Source organism: Corvus hawaiiensis, chromosome 2, assembly GCF_020740725.1.
Source record: "Corvus hawaiiensis isolate bCorHaw1 chromosome 2, bCorHaw1.pri.cur, whole genome shotgun sequence".
Classification (NCBI taxonomy): Eukaryota; Metazoa; Chordata; class Aves; order Passeriformes; family Corvidae; genus Corvus; species Corvus hawaiiensis.
Window position 1 is genome coordinate 107,416,006 of NC_063214.1, and position 22,122 is coordinate 107,438,127.

At 37.8% G+C, this 22,122-nt stretch overlaps 1 protein-coding gene across 9 annotated transcripts in view; it reads left to right on the plus strand.

The window, feature by feature from the left end:
* The window catches only part of CDKL5 (cyclin dependent kinase like 5), a 124,968-nt gene extending 109,616 nt beyond the window's left edge, over window positions 1-15,352 (plus strand). For 6 of the 9 annotated variants that reach the window (XM_048287159.1, XM_048287155.1, XM_048287184.1 and 3 more), the window contains 5 exons: window positions 273-396; window positions 7,760-7,862; window positions 11,527-11,649; window positions 12,747-12,866; window positions 14,332-15,352. In XM_048287159.1, coding sequence (XP_048143116.1) covers window positions 273-396; window positions 7,760-7,862; window positions 11,527-11,649; window positions 12,747-12,866; window positions 14,332-14,715 — 854 coding nt within the window. In that variant the 3' untranslated portion in view covers window positions 14,716-15,352. Of the gene's footprint in view, window positions 1-272; window positions 397-7,759; window positions 7,863-10,192; window positions 10,544-11,526; window positions 11,650-12,746; window positions 12,867-14,331 lie in introns of those variants that run through there. The other 3 variants (XR_007200066.1, XR_007200071.1, XM_048287188.1) reach the window with 3 other exon arrangements.
* The last annotated feature ends 6,770 nt before the right edge of the window (window positions 15,353-22,122 follow it).

A 22,122-nucleotide genomic window follows, 5' to 3' on the forward strand; every position in this document is an offset into this window, starting at 1 on the left:
TCTCTTTCCTGTTTTTAAATATCAATCACACTTACAGCTCCCTACAAATAGAAGTGTTCTCAAATCTAGTAACAACTTAGCCAAGTTCTGATGATGGTCTCAGTTTACAACCAATATAACCCTGCAAGGATCACAAAATGTCAGCTTTTTTTTCAATTGTACACAAAGTCTTCACTGTCTTGTTACTGTAAGAGGTAGAGAGGAAGCAGAGAAGCAGGAGCTGGGATTTTTGACAGAGCTCAGTGGCCATTGTTTGCTGTTTCTCTGTTCAGTTCCATCTCCGCGTCCAGAGAGTACCTACATAGAAAACAATGTGTCAAACAGAGCCTCGGTGTTACCAGCAGACAGCACCACGGTGACAAACCACTCCAAGAGACAAACCACCTTTGATACCTGGTGAGTTGTAATTTGCACACACGTGTAGAGAATGGCCAGAAAAAAAAGTGGTTTTAAGAGGAGGAAAAAAACCTCACGCTTTTCTTGAGATTTGCAATTGTCCATGTGCTTTGTTGCTTCCTTCAACTATACTGGCATAGCATGGCATGTTTTCTATCCCCTTTTGAGCAGCAAGAAATACTTCATTGCACCCATAACATGAATGCATTAAAGTTTATATACTTTTGTCCAGTCCTTCACAATTTTTTTCCCCGCTATTAGTCTTCAGTTAAAGATAGTACAGAGTGCTTGTGTGTGTGTAGTATGTATAGCAATTTGTGGATTACAGAAGCATGGATTGTCAGACAAGTGGAAAAAATATCAAAATGCATGTTTACATATATAAAATAGGACTACATTAATGAAGAATATTTTCACCCTACAATGGGGACCGCTGCTCTTTTTGTTTACACACAGAAGGAAATGAATACATTCTATGGGAAAATGGACTAAGCAACATCTTAATGGTGTATATTGATTTTAAAAGATTAAAAGCATCACATGGCTCCATTACATAACACAGAGTACTTAACTTTAATTATGCTAGTAAAATGACAGCATATACATAGCTTTGCAGGACTTAAAGGGAATTACCTTAATTTTGTTTCTCTGAGAGCTGTTTGGCTCTAAAATACTCTTATACTTTGTTAAATCACAGCAAAGCACATTGAATAAAAATAAGGAGATGGAGCTTCAAAGGATTGGTGGGAGGAATGGACTGCATACATTTGCATGGTTAAACTATGCTTTGTACCACTATTTGAAACACTTCTCCCCGAAAGGGCCATAAGGTCATGAAATCTAAAGAAGTGTTTCAGTGGTTTGTTGACTTCATGTGTTTTCACATAAATAGCCAGTGAATTATGTGCTTAAAAGAGAAAGGGGGGTGGTGGGTGGTGGACAGTTGGTATTTCAGTTTGTGTTCAGGTTTTATACCTATGTCAGTAATAGAAGATGTTTACTCCAGAACCCTTCTCACCTGCTCTGATTCACTAGAGTCTGCTTCCTGTCCTTCAGTAGCTCCACCTACATCCATTTTCTGGAAGTTAGCTGAGGAAACCGGTCATTTATGTAAAAAGGTGGTACTTATGTTGTGGCTTATGTGGCTAAAGAAGGTATTTATTCCTACTGTTGAACCCTTTTACATATTTTGCTTTCCTTCATATCTGGATCTTTCTATCTTGCATATAACATAAGACAACTGAAATCTTGTTCTGCTTTATATATCATTCAGCAATATGTTGTCTTGACTGCAAAGAAATGTAATGTTATTTTAACTCTGAACTTTAAAAATCTCATATGTTATTAGAGCTGGTTGGGAATTTTTTTTATGAAGTATGCTTTTTGTTTATAATGCCAAATTACCAAACCCAGAACTTCTCAAAGGAACTGGCTGATATCCACTAACCTTTTTTTGTGAAGATTCTTCAGCTCCAGGATGGAATTGCCAGTCAAAACCAGAGATACTCTCAAAATAACAAATATTTTGAAGGCAGCATTATTTTTTAGAATGTGAACTTGAGTGCAGGGTCTTTGTTATTTAAACCAGGGGCTTGAACCAAGATCTTAGATCAAACAAGTGAATGCCCGAAACCAGAAGTTAGAGGTTATTCTGGAGCACATTGTCTGGTTCCCTCAATACATTCTCTTGAAGCTGTTTCATCTTGTTAAAACAGTGAAAGGACCACAGAGGTGCTGAACATGGCCTAGTGAGAAAGGCCCTTCATTAACTTTGAGACATTTAGATTTAAGTCCTTGCTCCAAATAATGTACTCAAGTATTTTCACAAAGTGGAACAGCTCCTTTGAGAGAAGAACCCACAGAAGAATAAGCATTTCTTCTTATGAAGTGGAAGGAATAGCAGTACCTGCAACACCAAGTTACTGCTAGTTTGGCACATGCTTATCTTTCTCTTTTCTTTTCCTACTCCCTATTTTCCCAAAATGTTTCCTGCCCAGCTCTACATGCTAACTCTGTTCAAGTTGTCCTGGCAATGGTCTAATGTTGTTGCAAAATTGTTCTGTGCATAAGTGCAGCTTAATCAGATTCCTGAGTGGTGAAGAGTCTATGTTCCTCTACTTAATTTTCTGTATAGAAGTTGTGTAAATGCTTATGAAAATGTTGAAAGCTCTAATGGAATGTGATTCTGCTTACATCAATTTTATGATGAATATTTTATGATAAATATTTGATGTTTGACTGACATACCTAACTGGTACATGACAATTCATCTCTAATTATGAGTGACATGTATTCCACCTGGACTTGCCACTACTGTAAAATATTGCTTCTCATACTATTGCTCTGTGTTGCCTTTCTTCTGTCAAAGATTCTGTGAATGTTTGCTAGACTGAATTGTCACAGATGTTCCCTTGTCTTTGTGTGCATTTTTTCGCTCTGTCCCCACTGTCCTGCCTTTTAAAATAAAGATGTTATAAACTTGACTTTTGTCATCAGATTTTACTCTTAAATTACTAGGTCATTTCTGAACTTCAGACAACTTGATTTGAAAAAAGGCAAATTTTTCATCCCTCCAGAAAATATTTTCTTTGCTAGAGTTTAATTTCTGTAAATGACCTTAAACTTGCTCAATTTTTTCTTATTGATACAAGAATAGATGCTTTATTCTCTTATACAAGCTTTGTCCTGTGCTGGGCAAAATCAGTAGGTATAGTCAAGATACTTAATTGTGTTCTGCCAGTGTGCCAGAATGTTGGCCTGAGTTATCTTTACCATTATCATAGTTCTAAACATCTCTTTAGAATAATTTAGAATAAATTCCAACATGCAGTAGTGTATCTCACATCATATTGGAAATGTTTGCATTGACTGCTTACAAGCTATTTGGGGGCTTCCGGAAGGCATTTTTGTCTAGATCTTTAATGTCCATACCAAAGTAGTAATGCTATGACAAGCAGCTTTTCATATCTTCTCTAGCTTATTTCATACATTTCTGCAAAATAAAAAATAGGAGCTATACATATAATATTATTATTATTATATGTATATAATATATGTAAACACAAAATATCTGTCATTCAAGAAAAGAACAAAAGAACCCTCACTTTTACGAGAGTAAAAGGCTTAAAACTTTATCCACTGTTAAGTTTCAAGGCTCCAGAACAATACAATATTTTGAAAACAGGACGTGACTATTATATTGCTGTGTCAGTATCAGTGTAACATTATAGTCACACTGTTCCTTAAAGTAAAAGGTTACCAACATCTGGGCAAGTTAGTTTAGAGCATGTTCAGCTGTGTGTGCAGTATGACTGTTGCTACATTTTAATACTTTCCAGTTCTTTAATGGAATTTGTAAAAAAAAATCAGGAAATTGCAAATTCTGAATGGTATTCTGTATATGAGATAAGAGATCTGGGGTTTATTCCACTTAATAAATGCTCCTTTTCCACATGAAAAATAAAAAACTTGCACCTCCAAACAGTTCAGATTTGATTTTTGATTTTTAAGCTTTTAATGCCAGACTTTTAGACCAAGTTTTACTGGGGGCTTCAGCTTGTGGGATTAAGATTCTTATCTTGAACTATCTATGTGAATTGCTTCACTAGTTCCTGACATTTTCTTGCTTTTGCTAAATGGTAGCTGTGTAACTGCCCCTTAAGTGTCTTACTTTGAGCAAAACTAAAAGCTAACTTGGAGAATTAGTGTTTGTCCATTTATCTTCCAAAGAAAAGTTCAGCTATTTCAGTAACTCCTTCATTAGACAAAATCCTTACTCATGTAACTGTGATTGGATCAGTAAAGGGAGTAGTACATTGGCAGTCAGAGGGTTTCCAAGCCAGGCTGCCTGCTGAGATTAGGGTTGCTGAAGAATAACTAAAACAAGCATGAGGAATTGCCTCCCAAAAAGAGCTGTCTGCAGTATGAATCCCTCTATGGCAGCATGAATGCAACATGCTTCCAATTTATTCTTTTCAGTTAATGTGAAAGCACATCAGCTTGCTTGCCACATGCATGTTTGCTGCTACACCTCATTGCACCTGCATGAAGCTGGATACCTTTCCTCCCAGGGGCAGTAAATAAGAGTGATTATCACAGAATTTCTGTTTGTACTTATGCCTTTTCCAAGTGTTTCAGGCCAGAATAACCAATGTGTTCTACATTATATGTCCTAAGCATGCAAAAGGTACTCAAAGATAAAATAACAAAGCACAGCACATTTTGCCTTTGGTTTCTGCTTGAGAACGAGCTCTCTGAGTGGGGGCTCTTCTCTAGGGCTACTCTTACTTGCTACTAAAACAGGCAGCGCAATAGATTCTGGTGGAATTCTTTGCTTTCAAGAGCTGAAGCTTTATGCACAGTACCAAGATCCTTGCAGTATGTTCTAAGAGTTTAGTGCTGCATGACTCTACCTTACAGATTTTTTTCTGATAATCCTAATTTTTTCCTGTACTGTCCATTATCTGAAAATCATTTTTTGGGATGCCTAAAATATCCCAGTGTTTCATCATCGATCAAAATGTTCTGCTCTATTTTTACTCAGTACAAAATCCTGGTGTTGAAGCTTCCTGCTATAATGCTATATATGTTCACTCTCTTCACATAATGAGCATGTGTTTTGAAGCAGTTGCTTTTCAAGGTCAATGCTTTTTCAGACAACTGTACTGCAATATGAGTCATAGGAGTTAATGACAAACCATTCAGTATAAAACCACTGGCTTTTGGGTAAGCAGCAGTTGAAAATGAGCAGTTCTCAGCCCCTTATTTTCCTATTCTCTCTGGTCACTGTAGTCATAAAGAGGAAATGATGGTGCAGGATTTCATTTCTCCCCTGTCTGCTCAGCTGCTGTGGAGAGCAGTTTTCTCATCCAGGTTCACTGGGCCGAAGAAAAGAATCACACTCGAGTGAATCTCTGTCTAAAAGTATGGCAAAATTGTTCCAAGCTTCACTCTGAAGATTAACTTCACTTTTTAAAATATAGCATCTCCATTTTGGGATAGAAAAGCAAGACATTGAAAAATTTTGAAGTAGTGTAAACTAACCTCCTGCGGACTTGCTTATGATCTGACACTGGTTCCTTAGTGGATAACAGTCATCGGGTTGGTAATTTGCATTGGGGCTATGGTTTGGGATATGTTTGCAGATGTGGATGCACAGGAGCTCCTTTGGGGAAAGGCTCAGAAGATTCTTAGCCCCATTTACATGACTTTCTGAGTACAAGCAGGATACTTGGGGTGCATGCTTTCTTCCAACTTTTTTAACAAATCAAGTAAAAATCATTTAGTAAATAATTCAGCAGCTGTTCTGTCTGTGTTAAGTCAGACTCCCGAGTTCACTGAATCTAAAGCTATCAGTAGTCTTTATTCTGGCTTTCTCCTTGGTGCTTTAACTGACTTGTATGAGTGCCTTACAGCTTTTACACTACTTACAGTAGTACCAAATACAGGGACATGACAGCAACAGGAATCCTTAGCAATCCACTGTATTTAAAATACATGTTATAAATACAATAATTACATTAAACTAGAGATTTTTTCCTGTAGTAGTGTTGTAATGTCCACATTAAATATATGTTGTCATGCACCTGAATGTATTTTCTGCATCTAGATATAAGTTTCCCAAAATGTAAATTAGGAAAATTTCTACCGTACTTCCTGCCTATGAATCTTTTTGCTAAGACCATTCACTTAATGAACAGTTGGACTTTTATTACAGGATTTAAACACTGCGTGCATTTATACTTAGAACCAGGAAACATTTTGAGCTTGAGGTGGTTTTATGTAGAAACTGAGGAACTGATACTACCTACCAGAGTGAAGATGATTTTATCAATAAGGAGGGTGACTCCAATGATTTCTACGCCAATTATGTTTTTCGCATTTGCTTGGGGGAAAAAGTCAGCTTGGCATGTAGTAGCAGCTGAATCACCAGCTGATAGCACAGTGTTTAAAGCCAGAATTAGAAGCCAGCAACAACTATAGTAGACAGTTAAATGTTGCTACATTACAGACACTCCGAGAAAAGCTGCTCCTGTTTGTCATACAGAGCCCTTAAAACAGTGGCTTTCCTTTAGGTTTTCCATCAAGACAATGGGATAATTCCTTTTTTGTTTTCATGCAATTTAAGCATGAAAAAGGACTATTAAATCACCCAGTATGACTTTCTGTATGTTAGTTGCTATTAAATGTTGTCCATTCTCTGGGATGCAGGCCCAGAGGCAGACCTGTCTGATGTGTGTCTCCCAGATGAGTATTAGGTCCTGATTTGAAATGTCAAAGATGGGAAATCCACTTCACTAAGGCGTTCGTTCTGGCAGTTAATGATGTTATTGTGAAAATCAGTGCCTTATTTCTAATATGACTTCTCAGGCTTCATCATCCACCCACTTACTATATCTTTTGCCCATTAGTTCAAAGATTTTTCTAGTAATTTCTTCCTGGATAAATAGCTGTGCATCACAATCAAGGAAACTAAGTATTTGGGTTGGTTTGGCTGTGTTTTTAAACACACTAAAGAGATTGAAATCTCTTAAATTATTTCTGTGATGCTTTCCTGCAGCATTTTCAATTTTCAAGCTATTTTGAAGAGCACTAGAACTGTATTCAGTTATGTCTCACCACTGTCCTTGTAAACCATCTTTTTACCACATATAAGTACTTTTCATAAGTGGTTTACTGTGTATATTGATAGTAACATGTTATTTATCAGCTGTAGTTGCTTCAGATGTGTAAGTTAAAAGACGGAAATTCAGTCTTCAGGCAAGTCACCTGTTCCATTTTCGGGTCACCTCCTTTTGCCAGCACTGTCTCACCCACGCATAGCAAACTAACTGAAGGTTTTAAGTTGAAATGGACAACAGTAGATCCCCAGCTTCCCCGATGGTAAATTGGGAACCATGTCAGCAAAGTTCAATGCAAAGTGGTTCTCTCTGGCCAGTTTTGCAGCTCCTGCTTCTCCGGCAAGCAATGGATAAACTGGACCTGTTCTTTTATACCTCCTCGCCATTTGTATGTTCTCTCAGATATGCTTTTCTTTTTTCTAAAAGACCTCGTGTGTGATATTTTGGTTTGAATATTAAATTCTGGATTAAAAGAACACATGCATGCTTTCCTTTTCCCTAAATAACTATTCATTGGTTTAAACTAATCATTTTACCCTAACACTATGTACCTCCTATCCCTGTTAATAAGACTATCTGGTATTTGTGTAGTAACCCTGGAACCAATGAATGCTAAAACGTTAAGTATCTTTTTACTTTAATCAATAATTTGCATTCTTTGGCATCAGATCTCAGCATTACACAGAATTTACAAAGTAATACCATAATAAAATTTCTCTTACAATACCTTATTTCATATTTAGGAAAAGTCCTGAAAACCTTAACAGTCACTCAGAACAGCTCAAGGAGAAAGAAAAGCAAGGTTTTTTCAGGGCAATAAAAAAGAAAAAGAAGAAATCTCAAAATGTAAGTATGCAGCATTTCTAATAAAATAATTTGTTTATTCATTTTGAATTATACCATTTTAATATTCTAGATTAGTACAGTAGCTTTGTATTATTTATGACTCTGTGTGTGTATATACTTGTTCTTTTATTTTCTCTCTTCACTATATGAAAGTCGAATTCTTCTCCTGTTCAGGGTTAATTTTTCTGCCTTTTCAAGTACTTCACTTACTAGTCCTGGGCACCTTTGTTTTCATTCAGATCCTTTGAGAGCCAGTTTTGATGCAAGTTTTATGATGTTGCAACAAGTTCAGGATATTGTAATACCATTCCAAGAATAGTAAATGCATTATTGTGTGTGCCCCCAGAGCTTGAATAGTTTCAGGCACCCATCCAGAGAAAATGAGACTGTTAAAAATGAGAATTCTTTCCAGTCGTTTTCATGGAAGTGTCTTGGTAACAGTTTCTGTCTTCTTGCTGCATCCCATGACTGGAATAGGGATGATGTGTGTTAACCATTCTTAAATGTTTTATGTTTTGTTGAGGGAATGGATTGTGGCTTTTGTTATTCAGTATAAGTCTTTGGTGTCTCATACATTTTTACATTTTCATATAATTTTTGGGAGGGAGAAAGGACTTTCTTTTATCAGAAAGTAGTGGTATACTAACATTTCACAAAGTTTTGTAACGAAGATATCCCTAAGAACTGAAGTAAGCTAAACATAATATCATTCTTAAATGACAGCTCTGGAAACATTAAAACATTTAAAATTGTGATGTTCCTGTAAGTGTAAATGCAGTTATAGTTGTGAAGATTCTCAGAATGGAGTAAATTGTGCTCACTCCTGGCAAAGGAGAGTGACTTAATGAAAATACCTACTCTCGAGTGAGGTGATATGACTCTGAGTGTTGGTGGAGGGATGATCTGTTGAAAATTGGGAGAGGGGAGTGATTATCAGGCTTTTTGTTGTTTTGGGGTTTTTTTTAAGTTCTTTGAACTGCGTGGAACATGTGCATATGTGTATTAACTAGCACTGAGAAATGCACCTCACCTTCCTGCTGGGCAGGATTTAGAGCAATGGCATCTACCTCTCCTTCTGAACTTGTTAATCCTCATACCTGTATGCAGCTGAAATACGATCATTTTTATTACACAACTGAACAAAATGTCTAGATTATAGCTCCGGGACTATTTGATACCAAAATGTCCATGTAAAGATAGCACACCTAAGGCCATTGGTTCCAGTGATGCATTTTCAAAGGGAAAAAAAAAAAAGGTTTTAAATTTGCATTGTTATACTCTGATCCAGCCATCCAGACATGGTGGCAGAGAATGCTCCAATAGCTCAGCTGATAGATGGTGTATTTACTTCCAGATTAAACTCTGTGAAAGAAATACATACTGGATTGTGTTGCCTTTCAAAATCTGGAGTTTTACAAAACACCTAAATCAAAAGTACCTTGATCTATAGCTACCAAAACCATTGCTGATTACAAGATAAGGCAGATTTATGTATAATCCTTACTCCTGTTTCTTCTTACTGTTCAGGAGAAGGGTAGAGGGGAATGGAGAGAGTGAGAAAGGAAAAACAACTACTGCTACTTAGAGCTGGTATCTCACAGAAAGATGAATAAATTAGTGAAATAAGATAGTGATACAACTCTTTCATCCTCAGCTGAAAACTTGCTGAGATCAACTTGAGTTGTGGAGCCAACCAGAGCCAGAAAAACTTCCTTTCGTTTCTATTTACAGCTGATTACCAGGACAGTATCTAGGGACAGACTGTACCACTGATGTGTGTGCAAGTGTCTGGTTCAGACACTGTTCTTCTTCATCTGTTACTTGAAGGCATCTACCTAACAAATGTTGGGACATTCTTTACGACCTTCCAGTACAAACAAAAATTACTGTCTTCAATTCAACACCAAGTTTGGCTTCAGTAGTAAAAGCTGTTCACAGCACTGTAATATTAGGTCTTCAACAACACGTAGAATGTTTCCTATGAAATCATATGAAAAGTCTTAGTATACAGCTTGTGCCAACCCAGGTTTTTTTTCTGAGACCAACAATTCATGTAGGGTCCTACAAGTATGAAATTCCACTTACTTACTCAAACACAGACTTTCTGCAACAAATAACAAATGAGACATGAGGACTGTCACAGAGCTAGGAAGCACATAAGTATCAGACTTACTTCTGATATCCTTTGGCAAGTCTCATTTGGCTGGTGATCATCATCACAGGAGTCATAAAAGATACCTGAAATTGGATTGAAGACATCTTAGTAATGTCATTCTCAAAATATCTAATAGCCCAGAATTGATCCCAGTTCCTGACGCTTCTTCCTGCAGGTTGTTCCCATGAATCATTCTCCCTAGAGTTCTCCAGGTGCAGCACCTCGTGGGATAGGAATTGTTACTGCCTGTTACAGGAATTCTTTGCAATAGTGTTTTTGCAGAGCTGTTCTTATCCATTCTTCTTTTCATCGTTTGAAGTGTTTTAGTAATGTAGCAAAAGGTTTTGAGGATTGCTAGAATCACAGTTTTATCTGTCATCTGCCACCAAACAATTTGATATCCATGAGGGTTGTGCACAGTGTCAGTAGGCACTATCTTCAGAGGAGCCTGAGTTTCGCAGATTTTGGCACTTGTTTCAAGCTGTGGGTCTGAAGAAATTATCTGCTTTGGAAAAAACAGTTGCAGGTGAGCATTTCTCTTAGCAATGCCTTGATTCCTTTTTTAATTTACTGAATTTGAAACAGGAAATTCTTCTGACCATAAATTTCCTAAACATAAGCTATGCTGATTATTGACTGTCATTAACTCGGATGGAATCTAGAAGGTGAGAAAGCTGTTTGAAACCCCTTGCTTTTGGTAGTGTACCTGTCATTCTGTTTGGTCATATAATAATTCTGTGGCATAATAAAGATTTCTTCTGATAGGCAGGAAAATGTAAGGTACAGCATGTGTCCTATGCTTGTTTGCACCTAAGCAGGGGAGAAATAGTCCCATTTATAATTCTGGTACCTTATAATTCTGTTGGTTGTTCATGCATCCATTGGTAAGCTCTTTGGTTGTGCTACAGAAATTAAAATAAAACAGCCAGCGTGCTTACAGCTATACGTGAAGTTGCTAATGGCATATTTATGTTAGAACTGAAATAATTAATCTTGGAGCTTTAGCTCTTTTTGCAAGTTAAAAATAGAATGCTTTTTTTATCAACTGCTCATTTTGGAACCAGCTCCTATTATTGTTAGTGTATCTTTAATATTTTCTTTCTATAGAAATAAGAAACGTCATACTGCTTTAGGTCATTATCAGAAATACAAATGATTGCCAGAGTTACAGGATTTAATCCAAAGCTCAGTAAAGTCAACAAGACCTACCAGTTGTTTCCAAAAGGCTCTGAAATAAATATATTCTGTATTCCTAATGAACATAGGTATAAGAATAGGTGTGCTGATCTTTTTTTACATGCTTTCTATGCACTGAGTTCCTTGAATTTATTCCATAGGCTTTTTTCAATCATTATTGTATTTTCCCAAGGCAGGTTATAGGCTTGATAACACGTATTGTCAAATTACAACAACAACAACAAAAAAGAAATAAGAAAAAGAATAACATAGTATGGGCAGGTACCTTGAATTGAAATACTATGCATTTAGTTTTTGTGTCTTATATTGCAGACAGACTCAACCAACGGCGAGAATCCAAGCATCAAGAAATCCCTCTTTCCTCTTTTTAATTCAAAGAATAATTTAAAGCATAGTTCTTCTTTGAAAAAACTTCCTGTAGTCACTCTACCAATGGTATTCATTTTTAAGTACAGTAGCACTGTAAAATGCTCCAGTAAATTTGTTTTACTGACTACAGCAGCATGTGGTTTATTTTCATGGTATCACTTCCTCTTCATGCCAGTTAAGTATCTTGGGCCAGTTCAATAAATTTAAGTAAAATCAGCCGTTCTGTTGAAACGGATTGTGCCTCAAAATATTTTTTTTTGGTATTTGATATAGTGAAAATGTAACATACACAGTCCCAGAGAGAATGAGCCTTGGGAGTAAGACTAAGGAAGGAAAATAGTTGTGAAATTGTGTATGTTTAAAATTAAATTGTCACATTATGTTTCAGTCAGGAAAAAAAATTAACCTGGTTTTGTTTATTCCTATATCATAAATACATAATTTTATACAAACTACTCCTTTATATATAAATTTAAATAAATCAAATACTAACAAGGCATTATCAGAAAAGAACTTTAGCTCATGTGTCTGTTGTATTTTTGTTTGTCCTGATTGTTCATGATAAAAGACAGCTTGCATTAAAAATAGGTTATATTTTGACTGTCCTTTTTTTGATTAGAATTCTTGAAATGAGAAAAAAAGCTACATGTAAGTTTTAAATTATCTTTCTGCCATAAAGTTTCAGCTGTTTCTTAATTTTTGCTATAGTTTGGGATATTTGTGGAGGAGAAGAAAGATGGCAATAGAGAAAGCTATTGGTTTTGTGATGTCAGTCAAGACATCAGTTTCAAGAGATTTTGGTCTGCTTCACTCAGGAGCAAATTTATAGAACTGATCCATGGTCTTAACTGCAGTATGGAATGCTTTTAAAATGAAGATGAGGCTCAACAATATTTTTTTAAAAAATTTATTTTTGAGGCCTTGTTTAACTGCTCTTTCTTACAGCAAATAACACTAACAGCATGCTTTAAGGGGTAAGGGTAGAGCAAATCTGCATGATGTCCACAGCCACTTGCTCTTACTATGGGGAAAAGTACTGAGAGGTCATTGCAATTCTGCTGCAGAAATGGGCTTCACTTGTGTTCTGTAATTAACTGTGGGAAATTATTTACAGCTATTCTTAAGAAAATATTAGGAGATCAGTATTTAATGTTTTGTTGCAGATGCCTAACACTGAAGGTCAGGATCTCTTGGCATTACAGAAAGCCATTCATTCTTCCAATCACCAGAGCAGCAGGCAGAAGGATTGGCATCCTGAGAAGATGACAGAAATCCAGCCTCATGTAAGTGGTGTTATCAATTCCCTATCTATTAATATCACTGACATATCTTGACAGCTTTTTCTCTGGGGAATAGAAAAATTGCATTTGACATTGTTTCCCGACTTTCTAATGCCTTGCTCATTGAATGTAAAAAATCATGTACCTGCAGTCCTGCATAATTTTTTTAAAAGGTAGACATGAATGACAAGGAAGAGAGACTAAATGTCCTGTGTCAGTCTTTGAGCCCTTCAAAAGATTGGTTATGTTTTAGTATTACAGGCAAGCAGTGTTTCAGTGCACATCTGTGGTAGCGATGCAGTGGTGTACAAAAGCCCTCAAGTCAACTCTGTAAGGAGTGGTGAATCCTGAGGGCTGGCTGCTGCTCAGCACAGTTTGATACTTGATGTGGTCACCAGAGCATCGAGACCACGTTACAGTGTGGCTGGCACAGACTGCAGTTTCGGCAGGCTACATTTTTGGAGCATAGTACTGCACTAGTGCAACTTTATTTTCTCTAAAATCTAAATTCTAAAATCTAATTTCTAAAACCAGCTCAGCAGGCAGTGTTTGGGAGAGAGGGTCAGTGCCATGCTCCATTGTTGTCACACTGGAAACTGGAAAAGAGGGTTTGTTGCAGCTGCAGTGTTTGAAGAAACAAGTTGCTCTGCGAGCTGTGGAATTTAATGAGGCTGCTTTCATACCACTTTATGTACTCAGGCTTCCCTAGGCTCTTGCTACCCATTTTCAGTAACCCCATATCACCATTTTCTTTTCAACCTCACCAGTGAAAGAAGCTGCGGGAGACTAGAGCTGCCTATCAACCAGCTGCCAGCAAACAAAATATGTAACTTCTGAGTTCTGCCAGACCTTTTTTCAGTTCAGATGGTTACTCAAGACTCACTCTAACCCCTAACTGATGTTCACAACAGTTTTAAGAACTTTGTATTTCTGAAATCTGTGCCTTAAGTTCTGGAATTGTCTGCCCAGGGAGGTGGTGGAGTCACCATCCCTGGATGTGTTTAAAAAAAGTTTGGATGTGACACTCAGTGCCATGGTTTAGTTGAGGTGGTGTTAGGGCATGGGTTGGACTCAGTGATCTTGAAGGTCTCTTCCAACCTGGTGATTCTGTGTGATTCCGTGTGATTCTGCGTGTGTGTGATTCCTAAAATGTGGCTGAGGTTCTTAAGTTAATAGCAGGAGAAGTGACAGATGGACAGCTAATGCAATTGTCTATGCCTGCATTTTCAAAAGAAACAAGGGAGCAATTTTTTCTGAGGGAGAAAAGGTTCCATCTTTTCAGGTAGCTAATAGATTGGATTGTGATGAGATTGGATTGTGTGTGTAGTCATAGCTTGGAATGAAATACATCAAGCGAATATGAGTTAAAAGTGAAGAAGGCCTGTAAAGTTCTAGATGTTCAGTTTAGGATAGGACAGTTTTTTTATGGGAAGTCTGATATGATGGAGCTTTGCTGTGTGTCTTTCAGAGCCAGCCATTAAAATCTCTTCGGAAGCTCTTACACCTCTCTTCAAATCATCCCGTCGCTGCTGAGCCCCGCTTCCAGCCCTTACCCAGCCAGCCAGCCAAAGCTCCTTTTCCTGAAGTGCGGATTCATCCCATGAGTCAAAGCTCCAGCAGCGGCAGCAGCAACGTGCGGCCGGAGCCCCAGCCGAAGAGCCGGCCGGCGCTGCAGATTCCGAGCCAGCTGGAGCCCACCTGGCACGTGTCCCCTGTGAACAGGAGCGTGAGCGATGGGCCCCCCTACTCCGAGCAGCTGCCTTCCAAGAGCGGACAGAACGGGCACACCTACAACCGAACAAACCGGTCACGAATGCCAAATCTGAACGATCTCAAAGAGACAGCCTTGTAATTGCACTCCAGCAAATAGACCAGTGTGGGTGGAGATCAGCATAGGGGAGCGGTGGTGATTCTGGTGATGGTAAGACTGCATTTTCAGCTTTATAAAGGTGTGCAATATGTACATGTGGAGCTATGCTGTTCGGCACCACGGAGAGAGTCAGGGATTATACAGGAACACAAGTTGAACTATGAATTACCAGTCATCAGAAATGTCACTGGATGCCAGGCAGAGTGTGCCGGTCAGGGAGAAAAATGCACTGTCATTTTCTCTCATTTACATTCCAGCTTAGTGCACATCTCTGTCTGAAAGCTGGGAGACTTCTGGTATGTATTGGCACTTAAAAGGGTGAAAACATTGTCTAGACCTATGCCCTTACGACATTTTTTGCTGCCTAGTTAAAACAGTGGGGTTTATGTGATAAAAGTGTATCCCTGTTAAGGGTTTAAAGTTAAATTGTATGTCTTAAATTTGTTTTTTAAACTTCCATATTTGATAGGATTTGTAATATTTATTTATGATGACCTAATATCGTACTGTTATAATCATATCTTTTATGTTATAATGTAAAGTTATTTTGAGCTGTTTGAAACATTGTGAAGCAGTGCAACAGCTACAGTAGTTTCTATAAAAAACTAACAGTAACATTTATATATTGCATCAGGAGTATTTTATTCTATATATAAATATATACATAAATGGAAAATAACTGTCTGTTTTTTAAATATACTCATTTAAAAGAAAAGTATTGTTATGACACTATCTGCCATATTTTTTATACATTTGTGATATAAAGTGCAGTATTATACTTCTAATAAAAGGAAGTTGAATGTGGATATAAACGTGACTGTAACAGTATGAATCTTGCTTGGCTATGAGAGCCCAGTATTATAGGCATTATTGGTAACAAACAAAAGATAACATTCAATTCCAAGCTTTATTATGGGCTATTTTGTTGGAAGTATTGGCTAAATGTAAGAGACTGCAGAACTGTACAGTAATCTAAATGTGGTATGTTCTCCCCTGTGTCCTTAGCTTTCCTAGTAATATTAATGGGATTTCTGCATCTGCATCAAGAGCACAGAGCCCCAGTACCAAATTTTTGTTTCCTCTGAGGAAATAAAGTGCCCCATGACTATGAGCGAAAGCAGGTGCTCTTCCACCTAATAGCAGGGGTGAAAACCAAAGAAACACAGCATGAATTGCAAGTGAAATGCAGAACTTTGACACTTAAGCATAGCATGGCACTGCAGATCATGGTATAAGCTTTTATGCATATGTGTATTTTACATCTCTAGCAATCTATTAACTAATAAGATAAACACTGTATTAGAATTTAAACTACTCTTGCACTTTTTATTATATTTCAGGATGTATTTAAAGCTACAAATCTGGTATTTGGATATTGAGGGAGAAGGTTGCCAAGCAACTTGATTTCTCCTTAGGTCTTACTATCCAAATATTCCCATACCCAGTTCAGCTACCAGTCTCAGCAAAATACTAGATCTTGGGTTCCAGTCTCCTGTATAGCATAGTTAAAACTGCCTTTACCTTGGTGAATGTCAAGTGTAGCAAATACATACCCTGATTCCTCTGTTGCTACCAGTAAAGTCAATCACAGGTGAGCCAGTAGGAGTCAAAAGAGTTATGCCAGTCTAAACTTTGTGCAATAAGAGGAGAGCCAGGCCCGTAGTGTCAGAACAATACAATCTTTCCTTTTTAAACACATTAGTTCTACTCCCTCATTACTCTGCAGCATAGTTTGTGTTCTAGATGCTGTCCTCATAAGACACCTGTACTTGCAAATACACTGTCTTTTCCAAAAAGAGATTAACCTGAATGTAACTTTGATGATTTAGCCATAGATGCAGTTAACAGAAGCAGCCAGGTAGTAAAAGGTGAACTTCCTACTTGGATAACAATGCAAACTGGACATGTTGTTCAGTACCTCTTGAGTCATACCAAAGTTCTAACAACAGCAAATTCGGCACCACTACTGTAAAAATTGTTGTCAGAAAGAACAGTATAGAAGGATGTTATATCAGGTTTGTCCAGGACTAAAAATCAGTCTACTAAATTTGAAAAATTACAAAATAGGAATTCTTTCTTTGTCAATTGCCTGCAAGAAATGTGCATGTAATTTTTCTATAGATAGATATAATATATAATATCTCTCTATATATGATATATGCTGTATTGATATATCATATATATAGCATATATATAAATACAGTAGACATGAAGGGGTATTCAGTTTTTTTCTAAGTTCAGTGGGCATCCAGGAAAGACATTGTGATACTTACTTGTCATCACTGTCAGAGTTTAGCAGCTTATTTTAGCAGTCTCTGTTAGATTCATTGCTTGGTCGCAGCTACATGAGCCCTGTTAGCCCTGCTTTGAAATGGGCTGATGCCACTGAAATCCCTCACAAAAACCCTCTCTGAGAGAGAGTGGGGCTCTAAGCAGTGCAGTTTGAATGTCTCTTTTAGGGCAATGGAGCTGGTGAAGGGCCTGGAGCACAAGTCTTATGAGAGTGGCTGAGGGGGCTGGGGGTGTTTAGTCTGGGAAAAGGAGGCTCAGGAGGGACCTTGTTACTCTCTACAACCGCCTGAAAGGAGGGTGGAGCCAGGTGGGGTCAGCCTCTTCTCCCATGTCTCAGGTGAAAGGATGAGAGGAAATGACTGACTGTTGTGCCAGGAGAGGTTCAAATTAGATATTAGGGGAAAAAAGATCACTGAAAGAGTGTTCAGGCATTGGAATAAGTTGTCCAGGGACATGGTGCAGTCAACGGCTCTGGAAGTGTTCTGGATGTGGCACTTGGGGATATGGTTTAGGGGTGACAGGGGTGGTTGATGGTTGGACTGGATGATCCTAAAGGTTTCTTCCAACCTTGATGATTCTGTCATCCAGTCTCGCAGGGAATGTTCAGTCTAGACTCTTCTGTGCTTCGTGGATATGTATCCTTTTGCTTCTGCAAGATTTTTAGCTTGCTGGTAAGAGCTTCATGCTGGGGGATGATGATACTGGGCTGTATGTGGCTGTTATGATTTCTAGCAAGGAAAAATGTTTCCAAAAGGATTTTTTTTTATCAGTACCCATTAAGTTAAATCAGGGTAATCCCTGACTGTATATATAGCTGTTTAAAGTAGTTAGCAAATCTTCAAAGGTGATCCAAGGAATGTTCAAGTATTTGGTGGCCCATATTTACAGAAAGTTGTTTCTACTTCATACTGCATTTTCTTCTTGAATTCAACAAACTGTAGTAGCTTTCAGTTGAATACTAAATTGTGTTGAATGTACATAGTATTTTCTTTCTTCTGTTGGAAAGAAATTCCAGCCACTCAGCCAGCTGGTGCTGGGATGAATTGTGTATTTTTAACTTGGTCTAGCTTCCCAATATTTAGAATATTGCTAATGTAATTTTGTCAAGGCTTTCAAAGGAGTCTTATTATAGTGACTGAGATATTCTGACTTAATAAAGAGGAAGAGAATGACAGAGCAAACTATTTTGTAAGTGTGAGCTTTCCTTTTCACTGGTCTGTGAGTCTTGTACTACATGCTCTATAGATTTACATAGTATAAAGGATCCTGGTTAAACTGCATTTTATTCTTTGGCAGTCTTTTGCCTTATGGCATCACTGATGATGTGAACAAAAAATAAACTAAGTTTCAGAAATTAATTGTAGTCATTTTGCAGAACTCAAGCTGCCTAAACTTGTCTATATGTTTTTGCTATAGCTCTTGAGCTCTTTTTAACTGAAAAAAAAAAAAAGCACCTTAAGTTCGTCCTAACTGAAATTGTGTAAGTGTCTAAGCTGTCATTTTAAACTGCCATGTAAATATATTAACCTAGAACAATATCTGTTTTCAACAGACCTGGCCACAGAGAGCAGTCCCTTAGACCTATTTAATGCTTTTTGCTCCATTTATTGCAGTCCAAGCTTCGTTGCTCCTCTGAGAGGTTGCCAGGAGAGCACTGGGCAGAGTTCTTGGCAGGAAGTCAGTGATCCCAGATTTAGTCTCTTAAAACATTCCCCAAACACCACTTGTTCTTTCAGATCAATATTAAAGCAGGCTTTGAACTTCCAAGTGCGTGAGACATCCTCAGGTTGTCGTTTGGCTTGTCACCTTTCTCTCTACCACACCAACTTGTTTCTGGGACCAAGGCTGGAGTGGCTCTTCAGGAAGCAATGGCCTGTGGTAGGCTCTTCACCTTCCTTGTCATTGCAGTTAGGTCTCTTAAGAGATGAATCTTACTTGTTTAAAAAGCTACATACCAACCTTTCCTTTTTTTCTTCAAAAGCTGATGAGGTGTTAGCTGAGTAGACTCCTGGGTTCACCCAGAAAAAGCTATGTATTCTCAACAATTCTGTAGACCTCCCAATAAGAACACAGGGAACCTATGGGAATACAAATTGTGCAGCTCTGAAAGCACTGTTGTGATCTAGGTAGCTAAGGCAAAACCTAGAGGAGCTGTGCTCTAGAAGTATTGGGGGTTTTATTCATGTTTCATTTTTTTGTTGTCATTATTTGATAGTGAGACATGCTTTAAAATACTTGTGTGTAATTAATTCTGTATGTGTTGATCACTGTCAGATTAGAGCTGGGAGAATATTTGCATCCCAGTCACGCAAGGAGTATGAAAAGGATAGCCATATATAATATACTGCAAATTGTGGGGTGGCAATGAATGATTTTTTCCATTCCGGCTAGCATACATACTACATAGCTTAATGGGGTAATATCACAAACCATGCATCTAGGCTGTTTTTCATGTTAGTAGGCCCACCATTTGAAATAGGAGTGCCACAGGAGAAGGTTGGAAAGGTGATATGCCCTATGTAAGCATTTTTGAATAACCTTCAAATCAGGACACTATTTAAGAACAGGTGCCTTTCCCTACACAGCTCTTTCTTAATGGTATCATGATATTAACCATTCATTAACTGGGTTTGTAGTGAATGAGGAAAAAAAGCCATTTAACTTCTGGCCTTTTCTTAAAAGGGGGTGATTTGAGTAAACCCTTTTAATATAAGAAAGCTTGGAAGTTCTAGATGTTGGCACCTTTTTCAAATGGTCAAGCAGCAGCAGTGCATCAATTCTCAGGCTCATCAGGCAAGTGAAGTCTTGTGCTGTACTGAATGTTGTACTGAAACAAAGATTCCTCATTTTGCAATAGTGAAGCAAATTTCATTAAAATTAAGCAAAGCAGATTTTATAGATCTTTCAATTGTAAGAGAAAAGCTGTGTTAGGCCATCTGTTCTCGCAATGGAGTGTCTTAACAACTGCCACATGAGATAGCATAGGTAAATCTGATGGATTAGGTCTGAATTTTACTTGTTCTGAGTTCTGCTTGGATGCACATTTGTGACCTTGTGTGCAGCCAATTGTTTGATGCAAAAGTTGTGGTTTGACCTAGTCAGTGGAAGATGTATGAGAAGTGTGAGAGGACCGGCCCCACTATGTTTGGATGCTTTCATTCCACCAAATCAAATTGCTCCTCAGGCTCTTTTAGAACATAACAAAATATGCAGCCAGGCAAAAGTGACTCTGGAAACATGGCCCAAGAGCCTGAACATGGAATTTGTGTCTTAGCCTAAGAATGACTACACATCTCTTGTCTTCTCTGCAAGTCAATCTACCTCCTCTCTCTTGCAGAATGTAGTTGAAGTTGGATTTGTTTATTCTGAGCTTATTACTGACTCCAAATTTTGAAGAGACATCTAAAAAGATTCTTCCTCTAGGTACTGTTAGCAACCACGTAATAAAATGTTGTTGGGCCTTCATCTGAAATACTTCTGAAATCTCCAAGCCATCTGAGTTTTCCCTCTAGAATCCCAATGCCATTCTTTGCACTGCTTTGCAGTCTTCCCTTGGCCTTCCCCTTGTGGATCTCAAATATTGCAGTTGCCTTGTTCTTTGTTGTTTCTCTAGTGCAGATTTTCAGGGAGTTAGAGGCCTTATCTACTACTCCACCCTGTTTGCTGTTTTACTCAAACAGCTATCCTTAGACTTGCTCAGGATTTCCTTCATTTTAATTTTCCATTTCATCTGGGTGAGATACCTTAGCTCATTGTGCCCCCACCAAAACACGTTGCCTACCAGGCTTTTCGTTCCACCAGGTCTCTGTTTTCACAGGGCACTGTTTCTCTGGATCCGTTCTGAGAAATGTGAGGTGGCATCTTAATTGTACAGGCATAAAAATGCGTTGTGAAGTAGCTGCTGCCATAGAGCTTTCCATTAGCATAAAGATAAAGCATGTTCATAGCGCAAGGTGGAAGCCACTATTCAACTTTCCTATAGGATATGAACCTCTTGGTGTAAACTCCTGACATGTAAATCCAATGGCAGAGCTTTTAACTCTTTAGTTACAAGGCAAAACTTTAAGCATAGGGAACTGTCTCGACTTTTCTTTTTTTTCTTTTTTTTTTTTTTTTTTTTGCTAGTGCACATCTTAGACTGTACTACTGAAGGATATGACTAATTGAAAGAAGTAACTTTATATTTGGGTGATACGGAACAATAAGCTAAAATCTTCCCAGAAATTTTGTTGGAAAATCTATGCAGGCATTTTAAAATCTGGTTAATCTGATAAGGAATTCCAGGACTGCTTACGTCTCCACTGTGGAATGTTTAGTTTTAAATTTGTGTCATTTGGAAGGAAGAAGGAAAAATAAAGTTTAGGAAAGTCTTTTTTTTTTCCCACTATCTGTCAGTACAGATTAACAGACTGGGGAGGCAGCTTTCAAAACTTTTAAATTTATGGATAAGATTCCATGATGTTTTTTAACAGCTACTAGAAATCTAAAGCGCACAAACTTTTAAATCTACCATGCTTTCTGTTGTGGAAGGGATATGTTGTGGTGTTAGCCTTTTTAATCCTGGAATACAAATTGATTTTAAAATGTGTTGAATATTTAAGGATGACTTCATTCAAGTTAATAAACCATTTGTAAAGTGTTTGTATACAACCCTTTGTATCATGTCGTTGGTACACCTTACCAAATTTTTTTTTGAGCATGTATTCCATTCTTTACTTCTGTACAATTTCTATTGTTGCTGTAAATATTCTAAAAGAGAAAAAAAAAAATCCTGTGGTAACCTTAATTATAAGCATGGAAATGGTTAATTTTTACTGAGCACAATGTATTTTTGAATGGGCCTTCCAAAATATGTCTTTAATAAAAATGCAGATTTTGCACTAGAACACCGGCATTGTTCAACAGCTGATCTTATTCCTGACACGTCTCTTCCACAGCACCTCTCCATATGTTAGCTTGGCTCATATGACTGGAACAGACCAGAACCAGGACCCCTGTGCCCATTGGGTCACTGCCAGGTCCTGGCTGACTCCCCCATCTGAGAGGCCTGATGTTTCCATGGAGCAACATCTCTGAAGCACCTTGTTGCCCACCATT